Source organism: Chiloscyllium plagiosum, chromosome 5, assembly GCF_004010195.1.
Source record: "Chiloscyllium plagiosum isolate BGI_BamShark_2017 chromosome 5, ASM401019v2, whole genome shotgun sequence".
Taxonomy (NCBI): Eukaryota; Metazoa; Chordata; class Chondrichthyes; order Orectolobiformes; family Hemiscylliidae; genus Chiloscyllium; species Chiloscyllium plagiosum.
Genome location: NC_057714.1, coordinates 23091857 through 23116853, shown reverse-complemented (window position 1 = coordinate 23116853; position 24997 = coordinate 23091857). Strand labels below are relative to the sequence as shown.

General features: G+C 38.0%; 1 protein-coding gene and 1 long non-coding RNA gene across 5 annotated transcripts in view; one reads left to right on the top strand and one right to left on the bottom strand.

The window, feature by feature from the left end:
* Positions 1–24997, top strand: part of LOC122549750 — a 120871-nt gene that overhangs the window by 11002 nt on the left and 84872 nt on the right. The gene's annotated exons all lie outside the window — the stretch shown is intronic.
* The window catches only part of cdk6 (cyclin-dependent kinase 6), a 233619-nt gene continuing 212171 nt past the window's right edge, over positions 3550–24997 (bottom strand). For 3 of the 4 annotated variants that reach the window (XM_043689700.1, XM_043689697.1, XM_043689699.1), the window contains exons 7-9: positions 11737–11787; positions 4739–4874; positions 3550–4411 (exon numbers count right to left, since the gene is read on the bottom strand). In XM_043689700.1, coding sequence (XP_043545635.1) covers positions 4265–4411; positions 4739–4874; positions 11737–11787 — 334 coding nt within the window. In that variant the 3' untranslated portion in view covers positions 3550–4264. The remainder of the gene's footprint in view (positions 4412–4738; positions 4875–11736; positions 11788–24997) is intronic. The other variant, XM_043689701.1, reaches the window with a different exon arrangement.

The following is a 24997-nucleotide window of genomic DNA, read 5'->3' as shown; positions in this document are numbered from 1 at the left end:
CTATTTTGCTCTATATACAAGTAAACTTTCACTAATTAGATGCAAGTATTATAAATCAATGGTTAAAGAATCATAATTTCCATGAAAAGTTGTTTTTAAAATTCTTTGACAATGGTTAATGAAATCAAATCAATGCAAATTTGCATTGCTAAACCTTTTCATTTAGGACAAGTTTCTTTAATTTTTTTTTAGAAATGAAATTGTAAGGAACTGTATCATTATTAGATATATTTCATTGTAGCTGTGGCAACACCTCTTGGTTTGCAGTTTTATTTGCTATGTACAGCACAGTGCTTAGTACATTACTTGGAATGGTTTTAACTGAAATATCAATCTAATCCACTGATTAAGCTAGAGTTTGAAGTCAGTACAGAAAACTTCCATGTTGATGGATGCTACAGCCACAGGTGCATCACATAGTTTTACCTGTTCTTAATGAGGATGCAACATACAATAGTCTCAAGGCAGACAATTAATATGTAAATTATTATTATACACTATAATGATAGTCATTGGTTTATAGCCTGAACTATGGCTGATTGACAATAGAGTCATGGGATATTGAAAATCATATCTGGGTTACCTAGATTCTGTAGTGATATTCACCAGGTACATAAACTTCACTGGCTTTGTTTAATCCATGAAATCAACTAGGACTGCAGATGTTGGACATCAGATTTGAGATGAAAATGTGTTGCTGGAAAAGCGCAGCAGGTCAGGCAGCATCCAAGGGACGGGAGAATCGACGTTTCGGGCATAAGCCCTCTCCTGTTCCTTGGATGCTGCCTGACCTGCTGTGCTTTTCCAGCACCACACTCGACAGCAATCCATGAAATCCCTAACTGAACATTTTGCACAGAAACTTGGGAATTTGAAATATATATGAACCTGTGTACAGAAGTAAAGCTTTATTTTTAATACATACTGCAAAAAGAAACAAGGTTTTCTGATTTTATGAGCTATGAAATGTGGGAGCTCCAATGCTATCAGTTTCTTTGCAATTTATTTGGAAATACAACAGGCTACATTCTAATTATTAAGCAAATGGTTAAACTATATAATATACCTATTGCTTACGATTTTATTTTCAATTTAAGACTTAAAGTTTACTATGTAGAATAGAACTTGAGGCAGCCTCTTTAAAACTCTGTTCCATGGCTTGTAGGAAACCAAACAGCACTGTAAATGGCATGTGCATTGGACTGTTTCATTATTGTTTATTTCTTAAAATTAAAACAAAACTGACATCCAACTGTCCACTAATGGCATTAAGATTTTTTTTCCACAACTGGGACTTTGATAATATGCTGAGAGTAGGGCAGGAATGAGACATGGTAGTGAGAATCACAGTTTGGAGGATGGGACAATGGCATTGCAATATCTGAAAGAACGTATAGCAACCTATAAAACATGTTTTGTTTTGCAATACTGTATGTCACTTATTGCCCTGAAATAAAAAAGGTGCTGTTAAAATAACTCAGATTTAGGTTATCAGGATGGTTCTGCCTTCTCAAACTCTCTCCTTGCCTGAGGCATGGTAACCCCCAGGTTAAATGTACCACCTGTCATCTCTTTCTATGACAGAGCAGCCCTCTGGTCACCTCGGACAATGGTGACATTATCTTTACTTCATACATAAACTAAACTGCAATGATTGTTCCTTAAACAGGAAATGTTTCCTATACTATTTACTGTTTCTTTTGCATTTTACTTTTTTCCTCTTTGCTGACCCATTCATCTACTTCTGCTTTTCATGGCCATTTTTGTTGGAGACAGTGGTCTAATACTACAATGGCAGTATGTTTAACAATGATTATGATTTCAACTGAAGACAAAAGAAACACTTTATTACAATAGGATGGAAGATGTTTGCTACAAATCCACCTCACCTATTTTAGAAAGTGCAGCCCTAGAGCTCTCCTGAAAGATAAAAATATTATCTAGAAGCACCATAGTCAAATTAGTTGCTGAATGTTGGTATCATGTAGATACATTTCAAAAATACTATTAATTCCCCTGAAATTGACATGTTAGAAAGTTTATAGCTTCAGTTTAATATAAATGTCTTGTTAAAATATACGTTAAAATTATCCCCTTTATTTTATGCCTTTTAAACAATATTTACAAATCATGTTGATGCATAAGATTCATCTGTACTGACATTAGGCTGAACACATGCATTTCCTAGTTGTCGAGATCAAAGATATACCTCATCAACACCAAAGTCTATTGTAATCAATATTTTGTTTGCTTTTCATCAGTCACTGAAACAAAGACTGGTTGCACAACTTGTTATATGTAAAGTTAAAAATCACAACACCAGGTTATAGTCCAACAGGTTTAATTGGAAACACACTAGCTTTCGGAGCGACGCTCCTTCATCACAATCACCTGATGAAGGAGTGTCACTCCGAAAGCTAGTGTGTTTCCAATTAAACCTGTTGGACTATAACCTGGTGTTGTGTGATTTTTAACTTTGTACACCCCAGTCCAACACCGGCATCTCCAAATCATGTTATATATAAAAGTCCCTTGCAATATTATGCTACTTTAACATGTTAAACCCTCTTTATTCATAGTCCATCAAAGTAAATATGCCTTTCTCACTCACCATGCTTTAATTTTTGTAAACTGCAGTTTTTTAATACGTGATTGATGTACTTACTTGTTTTCACCTTTACACATACAGTCCTAAAAGCCATCCAGCAATGATTTCTTACCAAAGCAAGTCTATCTCAAAGAAAAAATATAAATATTAGCTATTATATGAAGCAAATTGTTTCTTGAGGCTGATTTAACATTAATCCAGATTTATATGTTAAATACAAGCACTTTATGATTACCAATCTGTATTGTCAGAGTTATTTGAAGCTGATGGCTTTCTACTTGAACACAACTGATACAGTGCAGTTTATAAGATAGATACTAATATGCATTGGATTCGATCATAGTCAGTGCTGTATTGCACTACAATGATTTAACTACCATGGGATACATATCCATTCATCTGTAACATTGCAGTTTGACTGGGATGCCATCCATCCAGTTTGCCTCAGCCAGTCTGCTTTATCTGGCAATTTCCAAAACGTAAACTTGTGACAAGTCATTTTTTTAAACACAGAAACTTAATTTTTAATATATTTCTGTATTTTTATCTGCACGGATCAGTTATTGATCCTATACCATGTCCCTAAGATGTGACTATCCAGTTTTAAGTTCAGCAAATGGTGACAACCCCAAGTTGAACATACATTACCTCTTCATAACATTCTGTAAGTACTAGGCATGGAGGAGTGTTTCTGTGAAATTTGAAGATCATCATAAATTGAAAATGTAAATGATTCATTCACTAGCTTTTTCATTTTGCATTTTAACATACGGATATGTGTTAAGCATCTTAAGATAAAGATATATTTTTCCAAATTCACTGCTTTGTCTCTTGTTACAGTATATATAAAAATACCATCTAAAACAAGCATCTTGTATAAATGCAAAAAAGTAGTCATGATTTTTTTAAAAACAATGTTCCTTCATATTGGCAAAATATGAAGCAGTTCTTTAAAATCCAACTGTTCTGTTAAAATCTTTTGTTCCAGCTAATGCCACAGCAATCACTTCTGAAATGTTTTCAATATTTGTTGATATAAAACACTGTTGATACCCAAATGTTCACAGCACCTTGGGCAATGGTTGAAGAAAAATGTTTCACTTTTAATGGTTTATTATTCAAAGATCATTTAAAAAATTACATTCTTTCTTCAGTGAGGACATTTAGTATGTCTTTTCTTTTAACGTAACAAATTGTGGCCTTAGCAGCTGGAGAACAAACTCTGGCAGGATTGGCAGTGACTGTACTTGGTAGTTTGGCAGTGACTTTATCCCATTTTTCCAAATACTTCACATTTGCAGCACGCCACATTCAGGTAACAGGATTTTGCAGCATTTGTGAATAGACAGCAGCTAATTGAGTCCAGAAATTTCCTGGGGCAGGATGGATAGGGAGGAGATGGCGGAGGAGCCGCAACAGTTTTTGCATTGTTTCATTATATAACCGATTGGTGGTTTACTGTTAATCAAGAAAGCACAAATAAGAGACATATTTTAAAAGCAGCATACTGATAAGATTGTGTCATACTGTAAAATATTTGAGTTGTCAAGTAATCTTTGCAAGAGTATAATGTCTGACCAAAAATTCAATGCTCGACAAATGAAATCGTACTACGAAATCAGCACATCTTGCGGCTTTGTATACTTCGGGTGGATGTTAAGCTGTGTTCCCCTCTGAAGAAGACTGGTTTGAAGATAGACACAAGTTCTGATTCTCAGTGTATTTCTCATGGTCCATAAAATATTGATGGGACAGTGCACTGAAAGCAGATATTCTCTTCTCTGGGTTAAAGGTTAGAAATTTCTGTTTTTTAAAAAAGAAACAAACAGAATAAAAATAAAATACTGAGTTACAATTAGCACAAGATTAGCCAAAAGCATATTTTTGTCAAAGCTCGATTAACAGCAGCAAAACAATAATAGCTCTGGAGAAATTCCTAGTCATGATCTTTCAACAAAGGAGTGCAGAGTTTAAGTAAAATCTATAAATTCATAGATATCCACTATTTGAGAAAAATCATATAAGTTGGTAAATTTTCATGTTGATTTGCCAGTTTTCAATAATAAAAATTGCATTTGCTCACAAAAATTAATTGTACTGTTAATGAATAATGTATGAACACAAGCATACCAGCAGCAGGTCTTTCCCTGGTTCATTTATCTCTGGTACTAAGTCCTGTATTGGTTGTGGAGATCTTGTTGAAAATGCATCTCTTGGTAGTGCCACATCTAGAGGCCAGTCATCCTCACTTGGAAGACCAAGTACACTGTATGAATAGACAATACTTTAACTTGTGTGCAAAAGCAATTTAAGAACAAAATCACATTCACAACAATTAATTGGTTTGAAGTTATATTTTATAATGGAACATATTTAACTCTAATTTCTCCATTTTGTTTTTTTCCCCTCACGTAACATTTAATTTCACCTCAAAGAGTGGACAGGCTGCTTTATGTCAAATATGAATCAATATTATCCTATAGTTATCTTTCAGAGAAACCTTAAGTTGATTGAGCAAGTTTTTTGAACTTCTCTCCCTTGCTGAGAGAAGTGACCAGTCATTCTTTAATCTGTCAGGTAACAGATGAGAAATTCCTCTTTATGAAAAGCTGTATTTTTCTCTGTTACTATCAACCTGCTTTAAAAAATTCAGTTTCAGGAATCACAGGTTTCACATCTGGTTTTTGTGACTGTAGCTATTTGAATATAAGACCATAAGACATAGGAATGGCCCATCGAGTCCTCTCTGCCATTTAATCATGGCTGATGGGCATTCCAACTGATTTCTCAAATGTTAATTTTGATCTCTCTGTACTTTCTCTGCAGCTCTAAGACCGTATTCTGCATTGTGTTCTATTACCTTGATGTACTTTGTATAGTACAATCTGCCTGTACAGCATACTGAACAGCACCATTCACTGTATTTTGGTACCATGCGACAACAGTAAATCAATCACCCCATATTGATGGATACGATTATTAATGTTCAAATAACCATATTGTTGCAACTTTAAAATTTTTTGATACTTTTCTCAAGGTCAGTGGGATCTGAAACACCCCTCTTCCTTTACTGTGGAAGGCAACTTTACTGGCATTGTGCAATTATTGTTTTGACAGTTAAATGTTAGAGTTATAAATGTTTATTGTTATAAATGATGTGGAGGAGCCAGTGTTGGACTGAGGTAGACAAAGTTAAAATTCCTATAACACCAGGTTACAGTCCAACGGGTTTATTCGGAAGTACTAGCTTTCGGATCACTGCTATCTGAAGCAGCAGCACTCTGAAAGCTAGTGCTTCTAAATAAACCTGTTCAACTATAACCTGGTGTTGTGTGATTTTTTTAAGCTATTGTTACAAAATAATACCTGACAGCAAGGTTATATTGGCAACATGAGTAAACTTGACATTTTCACTTGTTACCCTGAACCCTCAGAGTTGTCTCTGACAAAATGTTGTACGTGTATTATTAGTGAGAATTTGGAGGAACGGTCAAGTCTAACAGAATTATATTTAGTTACTTAAATGTGCCACCGGAGGGCAGTGTTTACCCCATTTGCTAAACTATACGAACAGGAACATATTTGTCAATGCCATTGGAAAAGTAACACATCTGTCACTCCCTTAGCTAAAATCAAATATGCTGTAGAAATGACCTTAAATATTTTAATAAATTGATGTTACTGTAATGAGAATAAATACATGAAACGTGTGTATTTGTGCCAAGAATCAGTCATTATAATAAGACCATTAGATATAGGAACAGAACCTTGAGGCAGCTCTGCCTTTCAACAGGATCATGGCTGATCCAACACTCCTCATATCCTCTAACAGAACAAAACATTTAAATAATTTTATTATCCTGTTTGAAAGAATAAGAAACAATTAGTGAATGTTTGCCTGGCAATTCTTTTGATCTGGAAATATGGTTTCAGGATGTTCTGGTGAGTGGTGGAGGAATTAGCGGCAAATATTGGATATGTTTTGTGTCTATCTGAAATTCCAGTGAAAACCTCTCTGTTTTCACATTTCAACTGCTTCCCCCACTCTTGCCCCCTCCATGCCAGCCTTTAATGTCTTCAAAGCTAAAAATGTCCGTCATGTCAGCATACATAACATGATAGGTTCCGATCCAAATACAACTGGTGTTTGCAGGTTTTAAAATATACTTTTTGTTCAGAGACTTATAGTGGGTACAGTGCCCTTTCCTGTGTTCCCATGTTAGTGACCATGACACCTTGGACAGATTCAGGGTGCATTTGCCAATTAAGGAATAAGTTCCACTTCAAATCTGATCTGCCTGCAGAATGTCGCTCCAACAATTTACACCTTGTTTTTTACTCCGATCCAATATTTGTACTGTCAATGTTGGGGAAGATCTATGCTGCCTGTTCTTATGCACTCACTGGCACATTAGTGCCATAATGTGTGGCAGGACAGATAGGCAAAGTAATGATATATCGACCATATGCATGTCAGTGAGGTGGAGTAAAGTGGCTGGTAGAACTTTTTGAGCAGTGCTCCCAAGTATCCACATCATTTGCTGGCCTCCTATATCACTAGTCTATTATCTCTGGACTGAGAATTGTGGATGGTAAACCCTCTCATTTTGAACTGATAGAAACAGGAACAGGAGTAGACCATTCAAGCCCTTCAAATTTGCTCCACCATTCAATATGATTATGGCTCATCATCCAACTCAGTACTCTGTCCCCAATTTCATCCCATAACCTTTGATCTATTTTGGCTGTACAAACTATATCTAACTCCTCCTTGAATATATTAAATGCTTTGCGCCTCAACTGCTGTCTGTGACAAAGAATTCCACAGACTCACCACTCTTTGGGTGAAGAATTTTCTCCGCATCTTAGTCCTAAATAGCATACCCTATATCCTTGAACTGTGAACCCTGGTTCTGGACTCCCCAGTCATTGGGAAGGTCCTTCCTGCATTTATCCGTCTCGTCCTATTACAATTTTAAAGGTTTTTTTTAAAGGAGATCTCCTTCGCTAAATGAGTAGATGATTCGATCCTGTAATGTCATTCTACTTCTTTCTCGAGACTGAGCTCAAACAGAGAATTATAGGTTAGTAATCATCCGCCGGCATTTCCACCGCCTCCAAACGGACCCCACCACCAGGGATATATTTCCCTCCCCACCCCTTTCCACCTTCTGCAAAGACCGTTCCCTCCGTGACTACCTGGTCAGGTCCACGCCCCCCCCAACAACCCACCCTCCTGTCCTGGCACCTTCCCCTACCACCGCAGGAATTGCAAAACCTGCACCCACACCTCCTCCCTCATCTCCATCCAAGGCACTAAAGGAGCCTTCCACATCCAAAGTTTTACCTGCACATCCACAAATATCATTTATTGTATCCGTTGCTCCCGATGCGGTGGTCTCTACATTGGGGAGACTGGACGCCTCCTAGCAGAGCGCTTTAGGGAACATCACTGGCACACCCGCACCAATCAAGCACACTGCCCTATGGCCAAACATTTCAACTCCCCCTCCCACTCAGCCGAGGACATGGAGGTCCTGGGCCTCCTTCACCGCAGCTCCCTCACCACCCGACACCTGGAGGAAGAACGCCTCATCTTCCACCTCAGAACACTACAACCCCAGGGCATCAATGTGGACCAACAGTTTCCTCATTTCCCCTTCCCCTACCTCACCCCAGTACCAAACTTCCCAGCTTAGCACTGTCCCTATGACTTGTTCCTACCTGCCTATCATCTTTTCCAACTATCCACTCCACCCTCCTTCCTGACCTATCACCTTCATCCCCACCCCCATTCACCTATTGTATTCTATGCTACTTTCTCCCCACCCCCACCCTCCTCTCACTTATCTCTCCACCCTTCAGGCACTCTGCTCTATTCTTGATGAAGGGCTTTTGCCCGAAACGTCGATTTTTCTGCTCCTCGGATGCTGCCTGAACTGCTGTGCTTTTCCAGCACCACTCTAATCCAGAATTATGTTGTGGTACATCAAACACTAACTAATGACCATAAGAACTTAACAGTTTATGAATTTGCACTTTCCACAAAACTTAATGTAAGGTATATGTGGCATGACTCCTTGACCACTGCATTTGAAGTTGCAACAGAGAGAGTCAGGTCTGCACACTGTTTAAAGGACTGAGATTTATTGCTGCATTTCCTAAAGAAGTCTTCAGTTTATGACAGCACTGAAACAGAAAGTCAGTTTATCTCTCCAGAAATGCTGCATGTACACTGATTATTTCCAGAACTTTCTGCTTTCAGTTCAGACATCCAGAATCTGCAGTTATTTTGCCTCTACAAATCATGTTGCCCAAAATCTTCCATTTTGAATTTTTTTACCTAATTTTACCTATCCTTCACAAAGTATTTCTTTAGGAATTAAATCAGAGATTTCATCACATTCTATGAAGATGTGTTATTTGATATATTAATATTTATCATTGGCTGGAGATACATATAACTTGAAAACTTTAGGAAAAAAAAACTTCAAACAAAGGACACTAGTTACAATAGCAGAGGTCTTGCATTTGCATAGAACACAAGCTGTTTACAACACTGGAAGGCAATCAATTCAGTCTGTGGGTGCAAAACATATTGGTTTTGAACAGATGGCCAGAGAAAACTTGTTGCAGGAGAAACAGCCTTTGCCCTCTCTCTTTATCTGATACCATTTCCATCAAAGCTTGACAGCTGAAAATCCATTGGAAGATCTAATCATTGTTGAACGAGAAGGCTGAACATTCAAAACACTTTCTCTAAGAAAAGTAAATTCAATCAGCCATAACTGATCTAGAAAGAAACCCATTCCAGTGCTAACAATTTGTGGGAAGTGACAGTGGATGCAAATAAGGATTTGTAATTATTTGTGAATAATTAATTTTTCTGAAGTTAACTTACTTGTCCAAAGTACTTGCAAGATTACACTACTCAGTTTTATATTTTTCTCCAGGCTTTAAAAGAGGAAGTGTGTGTTATTTTTAAAGAACAGTAGCTTGACACATCTATACAATTTAAACATTTGTTAATAACTTTTGCATCTTGGCTTCAGTAGGTGTTTTGTAAAATACTTGTTCTTTATTTGTCAATTGAAGGAATTTGACTTACTTGCTTCCGAGCTGAGCTCGAGTCAATTTAATATATATAACTGACTAACACCATCCTCCCTTTCAAAATTCAAGGTTTGTTGAAGCCAGTAGCAGAGTCATACAAGGAATGGAATCCATTCACCCATCTTAACTTATTCCAACTTCATTTTGTGGCTGCATTCTTATGTATTAATCTTATATTAATTATAGTATTCATCATTATGATTTAGTAATAACATCTAGTAGACTGGAAGTCTTCGCTTATCAAACAAGATCTGAACTCGGACATGTGAAACGCAATAATAGATTCGACATTAATAGAACAAACATAGAAAGGACAGGTAGAATTAAGAGAGAAATAAAGAAGGCAAAGAAAAATGAAGCTTTTTCAAATTTTAAATCTTGACCAATAATTAAAATATTGAAGAAATAAAACTTTACAATGGCCTCTTCAACAAGCAGTGACATTCAAAAGGATCACAGTTGATTTGATTTTGGCCTCAACTCCACTTCCCTGCTTGTTTTCCATTATCATTAACTCCACTACAGTTCAATAATCTGTCTAGCTCAACTTGCATACATAAGTCAGCCTCCAAAGTGGTGGGATAGAAAATTTCACAGAATCATAAATAGGTGACCCTTTATTAGAAACTATACTTTTTTGTTCTAGGTTTTTCATCAATGGGAAACAACCTCTCAGCATCAACTCAGTCTAGTCCTCTAAAATCCCATACATTTCAATAAAATCAACTCTCATTTTTCCAAACAGTATTGGGCAAACCATTCTTCATCCTAGTGCAACCTAGTGATTCTCTGACCTGCTTCCTCACATAAGAACAAAGTTATATGCTAGACGTGGCTTTCCAATGTCCCGGAGAGTTGTAGCAAGATTTCCCAAATATTATGCTCTGTCGCTCTTACAAAAATGGTCACAATATCAAGACCTTTATCCAAATGAACACCAAGATGCTATTGCAAGGTTTCTGGAGCAGCAAGCCAACTTGTACAGCAACTTCCTGATTTCAGTGTTGAGCTGAGCATATTCAGTTAGCAAAATTATGTCCAATTCACCCCTTAATATTGGTGAGCACTGATGTCTTCACTCTTTTTATTACAAATTCTCAGCCAAAGAGTAATGGCATAAATTACACTGGAATTGTACTTCACACAACATTGCTCCTCTGACTTGTGCAGGAGCATCACAGAACATACACAAACCATCACAGACAGAAAATTTGAAATAGTGCATCACAACTAACATGGAATGAGGAAATACAAATAAATATTCAAGATAAGTATTTATTAATGTTAAATTAGTGGTCCCATCTTAAGCATTTTGTGCATTGCTGAAAAAGGATATGTGCACTCATCAGCACAGTTCACAAGAAATACTGTAAAAAGGGTTGTCGGTTTGTTTATTTATTTTATGGCAAGGACTGTCACTCTCACCTCAGTTCTTGAGTTCATCTCTTTTGTCCATGTATGGACCAGGCTACAATGAGGTCAGGAACTGAGCAGCCCTTGCAGAATCCAAACACAGAGTGTTAGTGAGGAAGTTATTGCTAATCAAGTTCAAGGTAATTGAGAGAAATAAGCATTGCTTTGTCAGAGGGATATTATGATTAATTTGTTACACTTCTCTGGAGCAGTAACTTGCACTTTGAATAAAGGAAAGATTGTACACATAATATACTTGGGATTTATAGAAGACATTTGATGAGATGAGACATGTCTGTTGGTGTAATTACTCTAAGGAGGACTAGGGGAAGAATAATCTAAAAAAAATGGAAAAGCACTTGGTAGATTCACTGTGGCTGTGAAACCTGGCAGCTCTTTAAGAAAGCTGGTAACCATAACCTGTTAATGCCAGGTCACTTTTAAAGTATGACTTTGTTTGCACAATTAAAGAAATGCAGCTGGCCAAAGCCAAGCAAAATATTTTGATAAACAGTAAAGCAGTTAAATCCCATTTCACCTTAATTCCATTAATTTAATCTACAATCACTACATAACCACAATGTAAAAGTCAGATAACTTACTCAAAAATTTTTCCTAATTGATCAACATCTGAATTACCACGGAAAAGGGCACTGGAAAAAAAAGAAACAAATTATTAGTCAAAATATTAATTTAGTCATTGATGTAATGATGTGCACTCAAACAGTTGATTGAATTTCTCAATAATTTAGTTCTGAGTGATGAAACAGCTTGCCAAGTCAACCTTCTTTGTAGTTCTGTATTGGCTCGTGTCCCTATGCAAATTCAAGATACATTGAGAGCATCCAAAATGGCAGGTTTCTGAATCCGTATGAACTAAATATATACAGTCTGATGACCCTAACCTGGTAGAAATACAGAGAGAGAAAAAAAATCAGAGATTGTGGCTTCATCCAATGACCAAAAACCCCCTCTTAAATCTGTTTGTAGTTTCACAATAGATTTTTTACATAGTGCTTATTTTATGATATCTTGAAGTAAAACAAGTTGCATCAAGCTAAAGATGGACTTAGAAGGCTGACTGCAAATGTAACTGACCCCACAGCTGAAGAGTAAAAACAAATGATGAAAGATTTAACTATGACCATTAGGTATAAACGGAGCAGCAGTGGCCTGAAGATCATCTCTGGACACTTCCCATTCTGTTTCCGCTGGTATCCTAGCCATCACTATTCAGGTAAAGGTCTTTAGGTGAACAGGTTGACTGGTGCAGGCATGAGGGCATTTTTGATGAGTTTTCGAGTATGTTTGCTGTACTCTGCAACCACGTAGGTTAGGTGTTGAGCTGCCTGATTTCTTATTAGTTTTAATTTGTTTTTTTAAAGGCACTGTTGGAGGCTACTCAAAGAACAACACACAATATTTTCATTTTTATTTTTGTGATGCTCAAAGGAGAAAGTGAGGACTGCAGATGCTGGAGCCCCAAGACAAGAGTGTAGTGCTGGAGAAGCACAGCAGGTCAGGCAGCATCCAAGAAGCAGGAGAATAGACATTTCGGGCATAAGCCCTTCACCAGGAATTCTGTTGAAGGGCTTATGCCTGAAACGTCGATTCTCTTGCTCCTCGAATGCTGTCTGACCTGCTGTGCTTTTCCAGCACTGCACTCGATGACGATGCTCAGAGGAATACAAGTAAAAATCCCTCCCCTTCTTACTCTGGAAGTATTATTTGCTGGGCATGAATATGGCATATGCTTGCACCATGTAACTCCAGCTCTAAATAGGCGAAATTCTCCCTCACAACATTACAAACCCATACGCTTCCAACTTACAATTTGGATACAGCAAAAGTTCTGGGCCCGACAACATCCCAGCTTGGGTGGTGAAGAGATGTGCTCCAGAACTAGACAAGATACAAGCCAAGCTGTTCCAGAATAGCTACAATACTGGCATCAGCCTGACAAGGTCAGAAAGAAAGGATTCCAGATGATTGCACAATATTCAGGTTCCATTCGTGTCCCTTCAGATACTGAAGGTGTCTAAAGCCTTCAGTAACTTTGAGAACGGATAGTAAAATTCGTGCCACACAAGTACCTGGCCCACCTGAAGGAAGAGAGAATCTAACCATCTTCCCTTGATATGAAGTTGCATTCAGTTTCTCACTATTAACATCCTGGAACTCATGACTGACCAGTACTTAATTGAGCCAGCTACAAAAACACTGACTACACCTGCAGGTTACAGGTTGAAAATTCCAAGGTGAATACATCGCCTTATAATTCCCTAAATATATTCAAGCCATGAGTCAGGTGTGTGCTGCTTCAACAGCATTCAAACAGTTTGACACTATTCAGAAAAATGCAACACGTTTAACTTGCTGCATGCAAGTTAATAGTCAGCTTGCTGCATACTTGCATATTAGGACCCAAAAAATATGTAGGCATAATACAACACGTTTCTTAATTCTTTTAAAGGGTATAAGATAGGTTTTACAAACACTTGCACAGCTGATGAAGCTTGTAGAATTTAAATCCTAAGCTACCTATGCATTCATATTCACAGTTCTTTTGGAATTTTCTCGACTCATCAAAATGAGGAATTAACTTTTTATAAAACTTTATAGACAACCTATATCAGCTTTGAGTAAGCTTACTTTAGATAAAGATGTACAGCAAAGCTCACTTCACTCTGCTCCAATATTATGCTTTAGTCCAAGTTAATATGAGCACCTGTTACTATATTTTTTTAATTTTATATACCAGTTGTTTTTTTTTGAGTAATAAAATGTAAAACTAGTCAGCAGCAAAACAGGGACAATATAAATCCATGGACTACGTCTCTAGCTTTTTGCTGGCAGTGTGCACTAAACTGCCTATAAACTGTTCTCATGCTAACCCATGGAGCAGAACTGTATCTCATTTTCTGTGATGGATTATGATTTGATTGTTACTGCAATTTTGTTGTGGTGTTTGGTAGAATGATACAGAACACAATAATGCAATTTAGTTCATCATAGTTATACAGGCTCCTTTAAAGAGCTAACCAATTGTCACATTTTCCTGCTCTTAATGACAGCTCAGCAAAAGTTTCTTTTTGTGAGTACACACCAAATTTCTTTTTTAACATTACTCAATGTATACAACTCAACATTTAAAAAAACTTCTACACCTTTTCCAATCATTTTTACTATGGTAATTTTAGTTAGCTAGTGGGCTATAAGACTCAAAGTTGTAGAAAGTTACATTATTTTCCTGTGGCCTCGCAGCAACAGTGCAAAACTACCCAGGGCTTCATTCAATCTGTGCAATGGCGGAAGCTCCATTGTAAACATAGTAGCAAACTCTGAAGGAAATCCAGGAATTAGTGTATCCTGGTGCTGGCTTAGATTGTGGCTCAGATATAATAAGAATGAGGTGAGAAATCCATACAAAATGTTCAGGATGAATTGAATATTGTGCAAATATACTGATGCACCTTTTCGTGCTTGTTTCAGGTACTGTATCAAATGTAGAATTTCAAGTGACATCTTGAAAGAAATTCTCATATTTCTCAATGATCAATTAACTCAAAGTAATAAAGAAGTAAAAATAAGAGGTACATGTGTAAACCATGATGAAAAGGCATGATGTGACAAAGAATATTTATATAATTGGCTTATCAGATAAAACTGAACAAGTGTCCAAGGAACTGAATCGTGGCCAGAAATAGAAAGTGATAACAAATAGGACAACTGTAGACTTCAACGGTCCTACACACATGCCAATATCAAGGGAAAAACAGTTTATTCTTAATTTACCTAAAAGAGTGTCATGCCAACTAAGTACAATGTTGGAGATTCTGAAGGAATTTTCCCACCACTGCTATGTAGATTTCAAATAGGAACTTGCTTCGAATTATATTATTACAGTGCAAAACCAAACTATAATTATCCACTGTATTCTGTCAAAACCAAATAACTACATGATGACTACATAATTTAATCCTTACAAAATCAATCCGCAGTGCGTGTTGCTTATGAAGTTCAGTTTGTTGTGTGCATGACCTACGATTATAGTTTGCATGGATGAAGAAGATGGGCCATAGTAATCCAAAGTATTTTGGCCAGGACAAATTAAAAATGCGTAAGAATGCATTGCTTGTGATCTCTCATTACATAACGTTACAAATCTTATTGCCTTTTGCCTTTAGGAACGTTGGCTGTTTTGAATTAACATGTTGCTGTTTAATGGACAGAACCAGTAGTGTTACAAAATGTCAAAGAAAGGTTCACCATTACCAGGATTCACAAAGACCTGGCACTGGTAACTGTTAATAATAAATATGCTCAGAATTCCTTAAGCATATTATTCTGACTTCACATACACAGTGAAGCAGCTTACAGCCAAATCTCTTCAAAACCTTTGCATTTAGTTATGCTCATCTGGCGTAAAATATTGTATTCAGTTTCTTCACATACAAACACAGAGATCATTGTGGTATTTTCCCAGATAACCATGACTGGTAGCTTAAAGCAGCGGGAGAGTAGGCTTGTCCACTCCAACTGCTTTTCTTCTTTGTCGTCTTTTCTCATTTTTCTTTTTTTCAGTTTTAGCTTGTGTGTTGCTTTTCTACTTACTGACCTTCCAGCGAGAGCTCGGTGATGGAGGCAGTGGCGGTGACACATTGTGTCTTCTTTAGTTCCAATGCATGGTAGCATCTGGTGGCCCGGGAGCAGCATTTTGACAGCTGGAGATTGAACCCATCGCAGGAAGAGCAAGCCTAACGGGGTGGTGTGGGAGGTTCCCTTGGCAACTGCGGCAGCGGCATCAGCAGACAGCCTGCAGTCTCCTGGACTACAGGCCAAAATGGAAGAGATCGAGCCCTCGTAGGAGTGTGAGCCTAGCATAGCTGAGCACTTAAAAAAAAACTGTTAAACTTGTAACTTTATTTCTTTCTTTTCTACTTTATACTAAAAAGGACTTGTTAGCTAAATTTTTAACATTTTATTTTTCTTCATAGTTACAAAGATACTTAGATACAAGATTTTCTAAGATGGTGCTGGGAATGGTGACATTGTACACTTTTCACTATACTGTACTTGAGTACACGTGACAATAAAATCTAATTCTATTGTCGTTACCATCTTGATCAATCAGGAAAAGTTACAGGCGTTTAAGGATAGACTCAGTAGTTATCTACAATTTTGCAAAAAGATTTATAAAGGATGCAACCCAACAGCTTTATTTAAGCTGCCTTGGGCAGAAGAAGATGCTTTGTGTTTTAGACCATGAAAGGCAGGAAAATGTTCCTTTTAGCAGGAAAATTCCATCTTGGTAGCAAATTGATTAAGCAGTATAGAAACACAGAAGCAGACCTAAAAATTTTGAACTCAGTAGATCACCAAGGAACAACAGGTAGATATAATTTACAAGACTATAATTAAAGCAAAGCAGAGTTTAAAAATCTAAATGACACATATGTGGCATAGACTCTGGCAAGCTCTACAGACATTCAGTTTAAAATAGCATGAGTTAGTACAAAGTGAAATACAAAGTGAAAGAACAGATGTAAAGCAATATTGAAACTTCACAGATTTAGAATATCTTTACAAGATCAATCAGCACTTTGAGAAGAAATGGAAAACAATATAAAACTTCCTAAAAGATTCAAGGTCAGAGAAAGACAATGCAGAATATAGCATTGGACTTAATGGACTTGACAATTCTTAAGATAAGCCTCAATATTAAACTTCAAGAGTGATGTGAGCAAGTGAACAGACTGTAATATTCAGTGTCCCTAACTGCAGATGATATTATTTAACAAAAAAATGCTGAGGTTGTCCAAAATGCTTTCAATAATTACTTCAATGTAAGAAATAGAATTCCTGAATATGCAGGAATTAACAGAACAGTTCTGTTTCTAGAGGAGTGGTTATATAATTTCATTAATAACCTCTCCAGATTAATGGGAAACTGTCAATAGGGCACTTTGAAATTAAAATTCAAAAGAGACAGAATTGTTTTTGGAATTCCTTATGAAATTTTGTCAGATTCCTTGGAGTCCAAAGAATATTCAACTTTGGAAAAAGTGATTCAAATTGTCCTGGAAGCAGAAACCTTAAAGATTCAGAAAAATCCTGAAGCAGAACACAAACACTACCTCAAGAGGGCAACACAGTCTATTAATTTTATAAGTTGTGGACAGTCTAGAGAGGCATGTAACAAGTCCACACAGCCTGTAATAAGCCCAACAACTGATACTAAAAACCAGTGTTAATGCTGCTGGGCAACAATCACTGGCGCAGACAATGTCAAGCCAGCACTAAGGATACTACATTTAAACAATAGGTCAGTTCCAGACTAGCAGCTATGTTCTTTCAGACTGTGACCAGTTTGTTTAGTAATGATGCTGTCAAGGCACTCTTGGTGATGGACATCAAAGTTCTACATCCAGAGTACATTCTATACACCTTCACGGATTCCTCCAGTTCCTCCAAATTCCTTTCAGACTATTCAGCAGTTTGAGGCAAGTGAGGGCTTGCCAGGCCACTTCAGAAATTAAGATTCAATCACGTTGCTGTGGTTTTGGACTTACACTGGGCAAGGACAGTAGACTACCTTCCCTAAAAGATATTAGTGTACCAGAAGGGTTTTATAACTATTGACAATGATTTAATTGCTTCTTTTGATTTTTAGTTTCCCAATGTAAGCATTGGAGAGCTATTTAATGTAGTCAATGTAGAAAGAACCAAAGATTTCACTGGACTGGTAAACATGTTCAATCCTTAGTCTTCCAAAATAGATCAGGTAATGCTAGGAACAGAGATAGTGAGCAGGAATCTTTCAGTGACATGACTAAGCCTGAAAGAGTTTACTTCACCAGTTAAACAATGGGTCAATGAAGAGATCCAACCTGAGCAATGACTCCAGGGAGATAATTTGCACATGACTCCATGTGAGCCAGACGAACGATCACAAATGCAGGACATGGTCAAGAAGATTACAATACAAGAAATAAAATACCGATTTCAATAGAGCAGCTGTCTTTCAGGAAAGAAATTTAGGAGTGCTCCAGATATGTTAATGGGTGAACACCACCTGCATAGGATATGTGAGAAATAAGAGGTCCTCTAGTAGAGAAATTATCTACAGATTGGAACCAGGGTTAACAGACCACAAGTGAAAGACATACAATTCCTCAAAGTTCAAACAAGTGTGCATTCTGAGAGAATTGAGAAACATGCAGGTCATCTGAATTTGTAAAGTTAAAGAATTGGGAAGACATGAGTATTGGTAAATGAGATATAGATATAGACATAATCTTATAATGATTAACTGTAGGAAAAATACTTGGTGGGTAGATGCTGTATAAAGTATGATTCTAAAGAAGGTTGGTGTCCATTTTTTGTTGGCTCCATCCATTCAAATGATTTTACCAGTTCCCTAGTAACTATGCCTGACCAAATGCAACTATTTATTGGTATCGTTGCAGCAAACGTTATGAAAAACAGTTCCTCTTTTATAGATACTTTATGGCGATGTATTCTCTACCATTAATCACTAGATTGGCCAAAGACAAAGCAGGATTAGTGGAAGCCAACTGCTTCAAATAACTCTTACCCTGTACCGCATAATGGCAGAGGTGGCAAATACTACAAGATAGCAGCAGTGGTCATCTGAGAAATGACCAAGTGAGGTTAACCTGGCTGGAAGGTCAGCTAAGAGGTAGTACTGAGGCCCACTGCAGTCCAAGGAGGCCCTTTATAATACACTGTGAATGTGTCTGGGAGTTTCTTAGTCAGCTCTCTTGTGAAAGAAAGATCCATCATTTTAGCTGCAGTTCCTCCTGGTAGTGGGTTATTAATGGGGCCACTCGTGACTGTAATTTATACCAGGTGATACATTTCCTATCGTCTTCTTTAGGCTGTTGCACAGATTGTGCCCATTGTGTAAACACCCATCTGTGTTATAAAAATGAGGCAATGTTCATCAGATCCTGGGTACAATGGTTGATTTGACCATAGAGGTCACTATTGTTTACTGCATAGTGTTTTAGAAATGGAAAGGACATACATATTTCTACAGTGATTAGTGAAGCAATGCAGCAAAGCATTCTCTGCTCTTTGACATATTTAACATACCACTTAATGGCTCTATAGAAATCGTAGATGCACGAGTCACATTCAGTCAGTTTTTTGTAGGTGCTCAATGCAAACGTGTCCAAGGTTGAAGTGGTCAGTCTCTGTATCTAAGGGCTACAAATTATTTCTGCATTGGATCAGAACTGCAGAGACAATTACTTTTACATTAAAGCTTTTATGACTTCCGTCTGGAAGGTCATTTATGGTTTGCAATTTTTGGGTTTTGATCATTGCCTAGATGGTAAGTGGGGTTAAACATGACAAAGTCCTTTGTGTTATTGTAAAGGTTCTAATTAGGCAGTGTGCTACTAGTTATCACTGGGTGTATGGACAAGCCCTCGTCAAGGGGGGAGGGGTGGAGGAGGGTTCCCAATAGACAGAATCTGTCGAGGATCTTCCAAGATAATTTCTCTCACGTCCATCTAACTCAGGGCAGCATGTGTGATTTATGAAGGAGATACTCATAACTGTCCTATGTGCAGTTTCAGAACAGGGCAAAGATTGTGTAGCCAGTGGCTGTGAGGTTGGCTCTAGAGTCCTGAATTTCTTTGCCTCAGACTCTATCTAGAGCAAGCAACCTAGTGAGCATCTGTGTGTTTAAGATCACTGCTCTTTATGCCATGAGATGGGAGTTCATCACATTCTATCCAACGAAAAGGAAGCAGCTGGAGCATGCATGGGATTTCACTCGGATAACAAGCTGTGCATGCACATGGTGTTGGGGGTGTTGTGTCTAAACACAGAGATACAAAACAGTGCAAGATAACAAATGCAGAATAGGCAATTAGTAACTGATCACAATCAAAACATCATACTTACGAACATTCACTGGACTGGCAGCCACCATGATACTTTTGTTCTTCTAGAGTCTGCTGTTTCTCAGCCTCCATGCGAAAACAGTGAGGCGCCACAATACTGACTGCACTATCTGTGGCTCATGAAGAGGAGAGCCATACCACTATACAATCTAATAATAGAGAAGATTGTTGGGGTAATGAAACAATTGTTCAGTTATCTGGACCACTGTGGAAGAGCCCTGCACTATTCCTCCAAACGCTTGTATTGATTTCTTGTGAAATGTTTGATTGTCTACAACTGAGTCACAGCTTTTGGCTCTAAGGATACAGTGGTCAGCTGAGGAGAAGGGACTCTGTCTATAACTACCTCATTTGACTATGGTTCCCATTATTGCAATCCCAAAGCCCATTTAATAACAGTCTCATATTATTCTAATGAGACCCATCATACATCTCCCTTCGTCACAATGTTTAAATCAACACTACACTAAACAGTCATTTTGAACCATATTTATCCATGAGAAAAAAAACATTGCTTGCAAAATAGAATGAAATGACCCTTATACATTCCCTTAGTAGCTGTCTTATGTGTGTCCTTGCTAAACCTAGCATTTGATACAGTGCTACCTTAGTGGCTGCAGCACACAGACCTTCGATGGGGGAGACTGGCCTAAGCTATGGCCGTAACAGGCCTGGCTTTAGACTGCACCACCTCAGTACTGGCAAAACTGGGTCTGGCTGGCTAATAGGCAATAGCAGGTGTACTAGAAAAGTGGCTGTATTGGGGCACAAATGCTGTCATCCAGAGAGAGGGGGGGAAAGAGAGATCAACAGGTTCATAATCCACAGGGCACTCTGACCACAAACCGGGTTGATATCTCTGCAATACTATAAGCTGCTGCAGCACAAATTGTCAGGACTGCTGCGAGTTCCCAAAAGCTCCTCTGAGCACTGTTATATGTAGCCATAATACCAGCAGTCCGTGTCAACTTGGCAACAAACTGAGATTTCATGCTTCCCATTTGAACCTCCCGCTCCAACTCTTGGATGGTGAATGGTTTCCGCTCATGCTGCAATGGAAGGTGAGTCATCGGTCATCAGGTACATGCCATGGTTGGGTCCACAAGTGATCTCAATGTTACTGATCATTTGAAGGCTGCAAAAACACACTCTAAACTCTGTATAATGCCTTGTGCCAGGTTTCAACAGGACCTCTCCATTCTCCTGGACAATGACACAAGCTTTGTACTTTTCTGCAGCTTTGTATCCTCACCTCATTGGTGGCATGGGCCATCATCTCCCACCACCTTATTAGTGCCAGTCTGTTTGAGTGACAATTTAATGATGAGACAATGCAGTGGCAGAGAAGGTAGGAAAAAGAAGTAACATCTACATTCTGGATCCCACGTGTTTGTGGGAATCCTGTTCTATGTGCTCAAAGATTTGTGGGCTGAGAATCAACTTGTTTGTTCACTGAAAGATTCATGGTAGAAACTCAACCCTGAGTAAATGTCATCACCGAGCTGAAGAATATTTAGCACTTGTGCTGCCAATGTCTGAGTGGACAGCCTCATGGTCATTAACGGAGAAAGTACTCTCTCCTCCTGCCCATTTCCTGACAGATTGCAGAACCTTGAGGTAAGCTCTTTCACCTATCACACTTCATACAATCTTCCAGAACCTGCTCCAGCCAGAATGAATCCCACCGTAAAACTAGGGTGGCTTTAAATAATAAAGGCAAATTTTAAACAGTGCTAACCTCGTATATAACTGGACCCTTGTGAAGGTTTATAAATATTCAGAACTGCACTTGAATTGTGCTGCACACTTCTACCACTATAATTAACAGACAGAAAAATTATTTTGTTCTGCCTACATTGCTTTGAATCAGTGCAGATTAATTATATCCCAATTCCAGACTTTGTCGGGGACAATTTATTTTTAACAAACTTAGTTGATGTTTCAGTGGAGCCACTGTTTTGTGAGGTGCTGAAAATATATTAAGTAACATACATGTGTAGATGTAAATCAGAAGTAGGATATTTAGCTATCACACACTAGACCTGATTGTAACTTCAAATCCACATGTCCAGCTACCCTGGATAACCTTTCAACCTCCTTCCTTAACAAGAATCTACCTAACTCTGCCTTAAAAATATTTAAGGACTCCACTTCCACCATCTTTTCAGGAAGAGAATTCCAATGACTTATGATCTTCTGAGAAAAGAAACCTTGTTACATCAAAAACAGTGATCCTAATTCTAGATTTTCCTGGAAGAGGAAGCATTCTGTCAAAAACTCTCAATATGTAATATGTTTCAATCAAATCACCTCTTACAATTCTAAACTCCAGTGGATACAAGCCTAGCCTTTCTTCATAAGGCAACCTGCCATTTCAGTTATTAGTCAAGTACACCTTCTCTCAACTGCCTTGAATGCATTTATATCCTTCGATAAAAGGGCGGTTTGGGACAAGTGAAATGTAGGCTTGCAAAGCAAGATGATATGGCAGTATTACAGGACTGCTATTTGGATAACAATACAGTATATTCAGTACACTTTCCTACAACAATGTGTTGTGGATCCAAACTGTTTTGAATTAGGCTATTTTGGATCTGATGTGTGATGAGGCAGGTCTAATAAATGATGTCTGAGTAAATGAACCCCTGGAAACACTGACCACAACATGGTAGAATTTAGCATTCAGCTTAACAGGACAGCTCCACAAGCTCGTAGGAGAATTACTCATTACTTTTCATCTGCCTGGAAAGAGTAATACATTCTTTCCACATACTGGGCACAGTCTTTGACATGAGGATCAAATGAGTCAAGGTTCCAAATAATGGTATGATACCAGAAATGGTTACCTCAGCTCAAAGACGAATGTCGTGTGTGACTTTCTTTAGGAGTGTGCTTCTCTCTTGTTGCCAATGAAATAATTCCAGAGGCCAGTATCCTATCACCAAGTCACCATTTATTTACATATGGAGATTTGTTGACACTGATTCAGCATCTCAAAGGCAGCTTTGAGTGTCAGGATATCTGACACTCCTGTTTTTATTTGTCCAATCAGGGAACTCATGATCTAGGAAGTCCTCCTGGCTGACCTTGCTACAATCATTACAAGCATATCTGAAAATCTTCCACATTGTTGATGAAATGCTGGTATTGTAGCTGTGAACAGCTTGGCTTGAGGCACAACTACTGAGTATAGGCATTCTGCACTACAACCAGGATATCATTGATACGTGCAGTCTCTTATGTCTAGCGCACTCAATAACTTCTTGATAGTGCACAGATTGTATCAAATTGGAGTGTACTTTAGTCACTGGCATACTGGAATGTCCAATGCAATTATACATTGTCTGAATGGTTGAGGAATCTGCAGAAAATGGCTCATCTTTAAATGTTGATAAATTAAGAGAAATAAATTACTGAACTAAAACATCGAAACATATTTGTAGCCACAGCAGCTCTTCTGTTTCTCGATTCTTGGAATTATTAGATGGCAAGAAATTTCAGACTTGGTGTTATTTCTAGGTTTGTCAATTTAAATAAATCAAGACATCAACAATGTAGGTGAATTAGCAATTCCTTTTATTACACTAACAAACTGAATTAACTGGCAGCCAATATATTTAAGATCAAGCAAGTTGTATAAGGTGGATTAAAATTTGATTGACATATTGGCAGTTATGTTAAACTGTAAACTAAAAGTGTAAACATCTACACAGTGAAGACTTCTTCTCAACTTTTCTTTATATGCCAACAGATGTGACTTTGTTCTATAGGGAGCAGAAAAGTTTAAGGTTCGAGTCCAGGGGTTAAAATTTGTTTTCTGCAACATGAACTAAGGCTGGTTCTGTTTACAGATCCTGAAGTACCACGGAAACTCTGCCTAGATATGGAGAAGTCAATGAGTTCCTTGTACTTGAACTCTTCTTCCTGCATTCTGAAAGATTTGAGGCAATTTTGTAGGTAACAAGAACAACAGTCTTCCAGATTATAGTTTTAAGCTTTCATAGTTGCCAAACCACAATTGTAAGAATTGAACAAAAGGCTTAAATTTCCTCTAACATTCTGTCTGTACAAAAATAATATGTTTAAGTGCCAGCAGGAGCTAATACTAAAGGACAGGAATAAATCAAAGATTCAAACTGGGGCTCTCTGGTTAGCCTGGGCAGTAAATAGGTCATGTTAGGTTACAGATCGGAATATTGTTATGTTCTATTCGGTGTCAAATGTGTTGCAGTAAAACGTTTCATAATCCAACAGAGATTATCTAAACAGTGCATCCCAACGTTTTTCTGCTCTAACCCCGTTTTAAGGAGTGTCTGTGTATCTGTCTGTGGGTGTGTGTATGCTGCTTTTTTTTTTACAGCTGCAAGTGGCCTCAAAGAACAGTCCATGCCCACCAACAGAGAAAAGGGTTGAGCATTTAAAGGGACTATGCAGCAATCAGCCCATACTCCACAGTATCTTCTGTGGCCTCAGCATTCATGACCACAAAATCCTGTCTTGTGATCCCACTGGTGGATGCAACCAACAACCTGGGGGGCACCGCTTCAAATACTTTGCTAAACCAAGTGTAATCCATGAACTCTGTTGCTTGTAATATATCAATTTTCCATTCAAAACTATGGTGGACATTAGTAGAAAATTGCAAGAGAATAAATCTGATAGTAGGCCAGTAATGTCCTATTTCCCTGGATTTTATGTGTGGCCATATTCATGCATTTACTCTCAAAGTCTATTGAATCCTAGACAAAAGTGAGGACTGCAGAAATCAGAGTCCAGATTAGCGTGGTGCTGGAAAAACACAGCAGCCAGGCAGCATTTGAGGAGCAGGAAAATCGATGTTTCAGGCAAAAACCCTTCATCACGAATGAAGGCAGGGAGCCTCCGGGGTGGAGAGATAAATGGGAGGGGGTGTGTGTGTGGTTAGGGT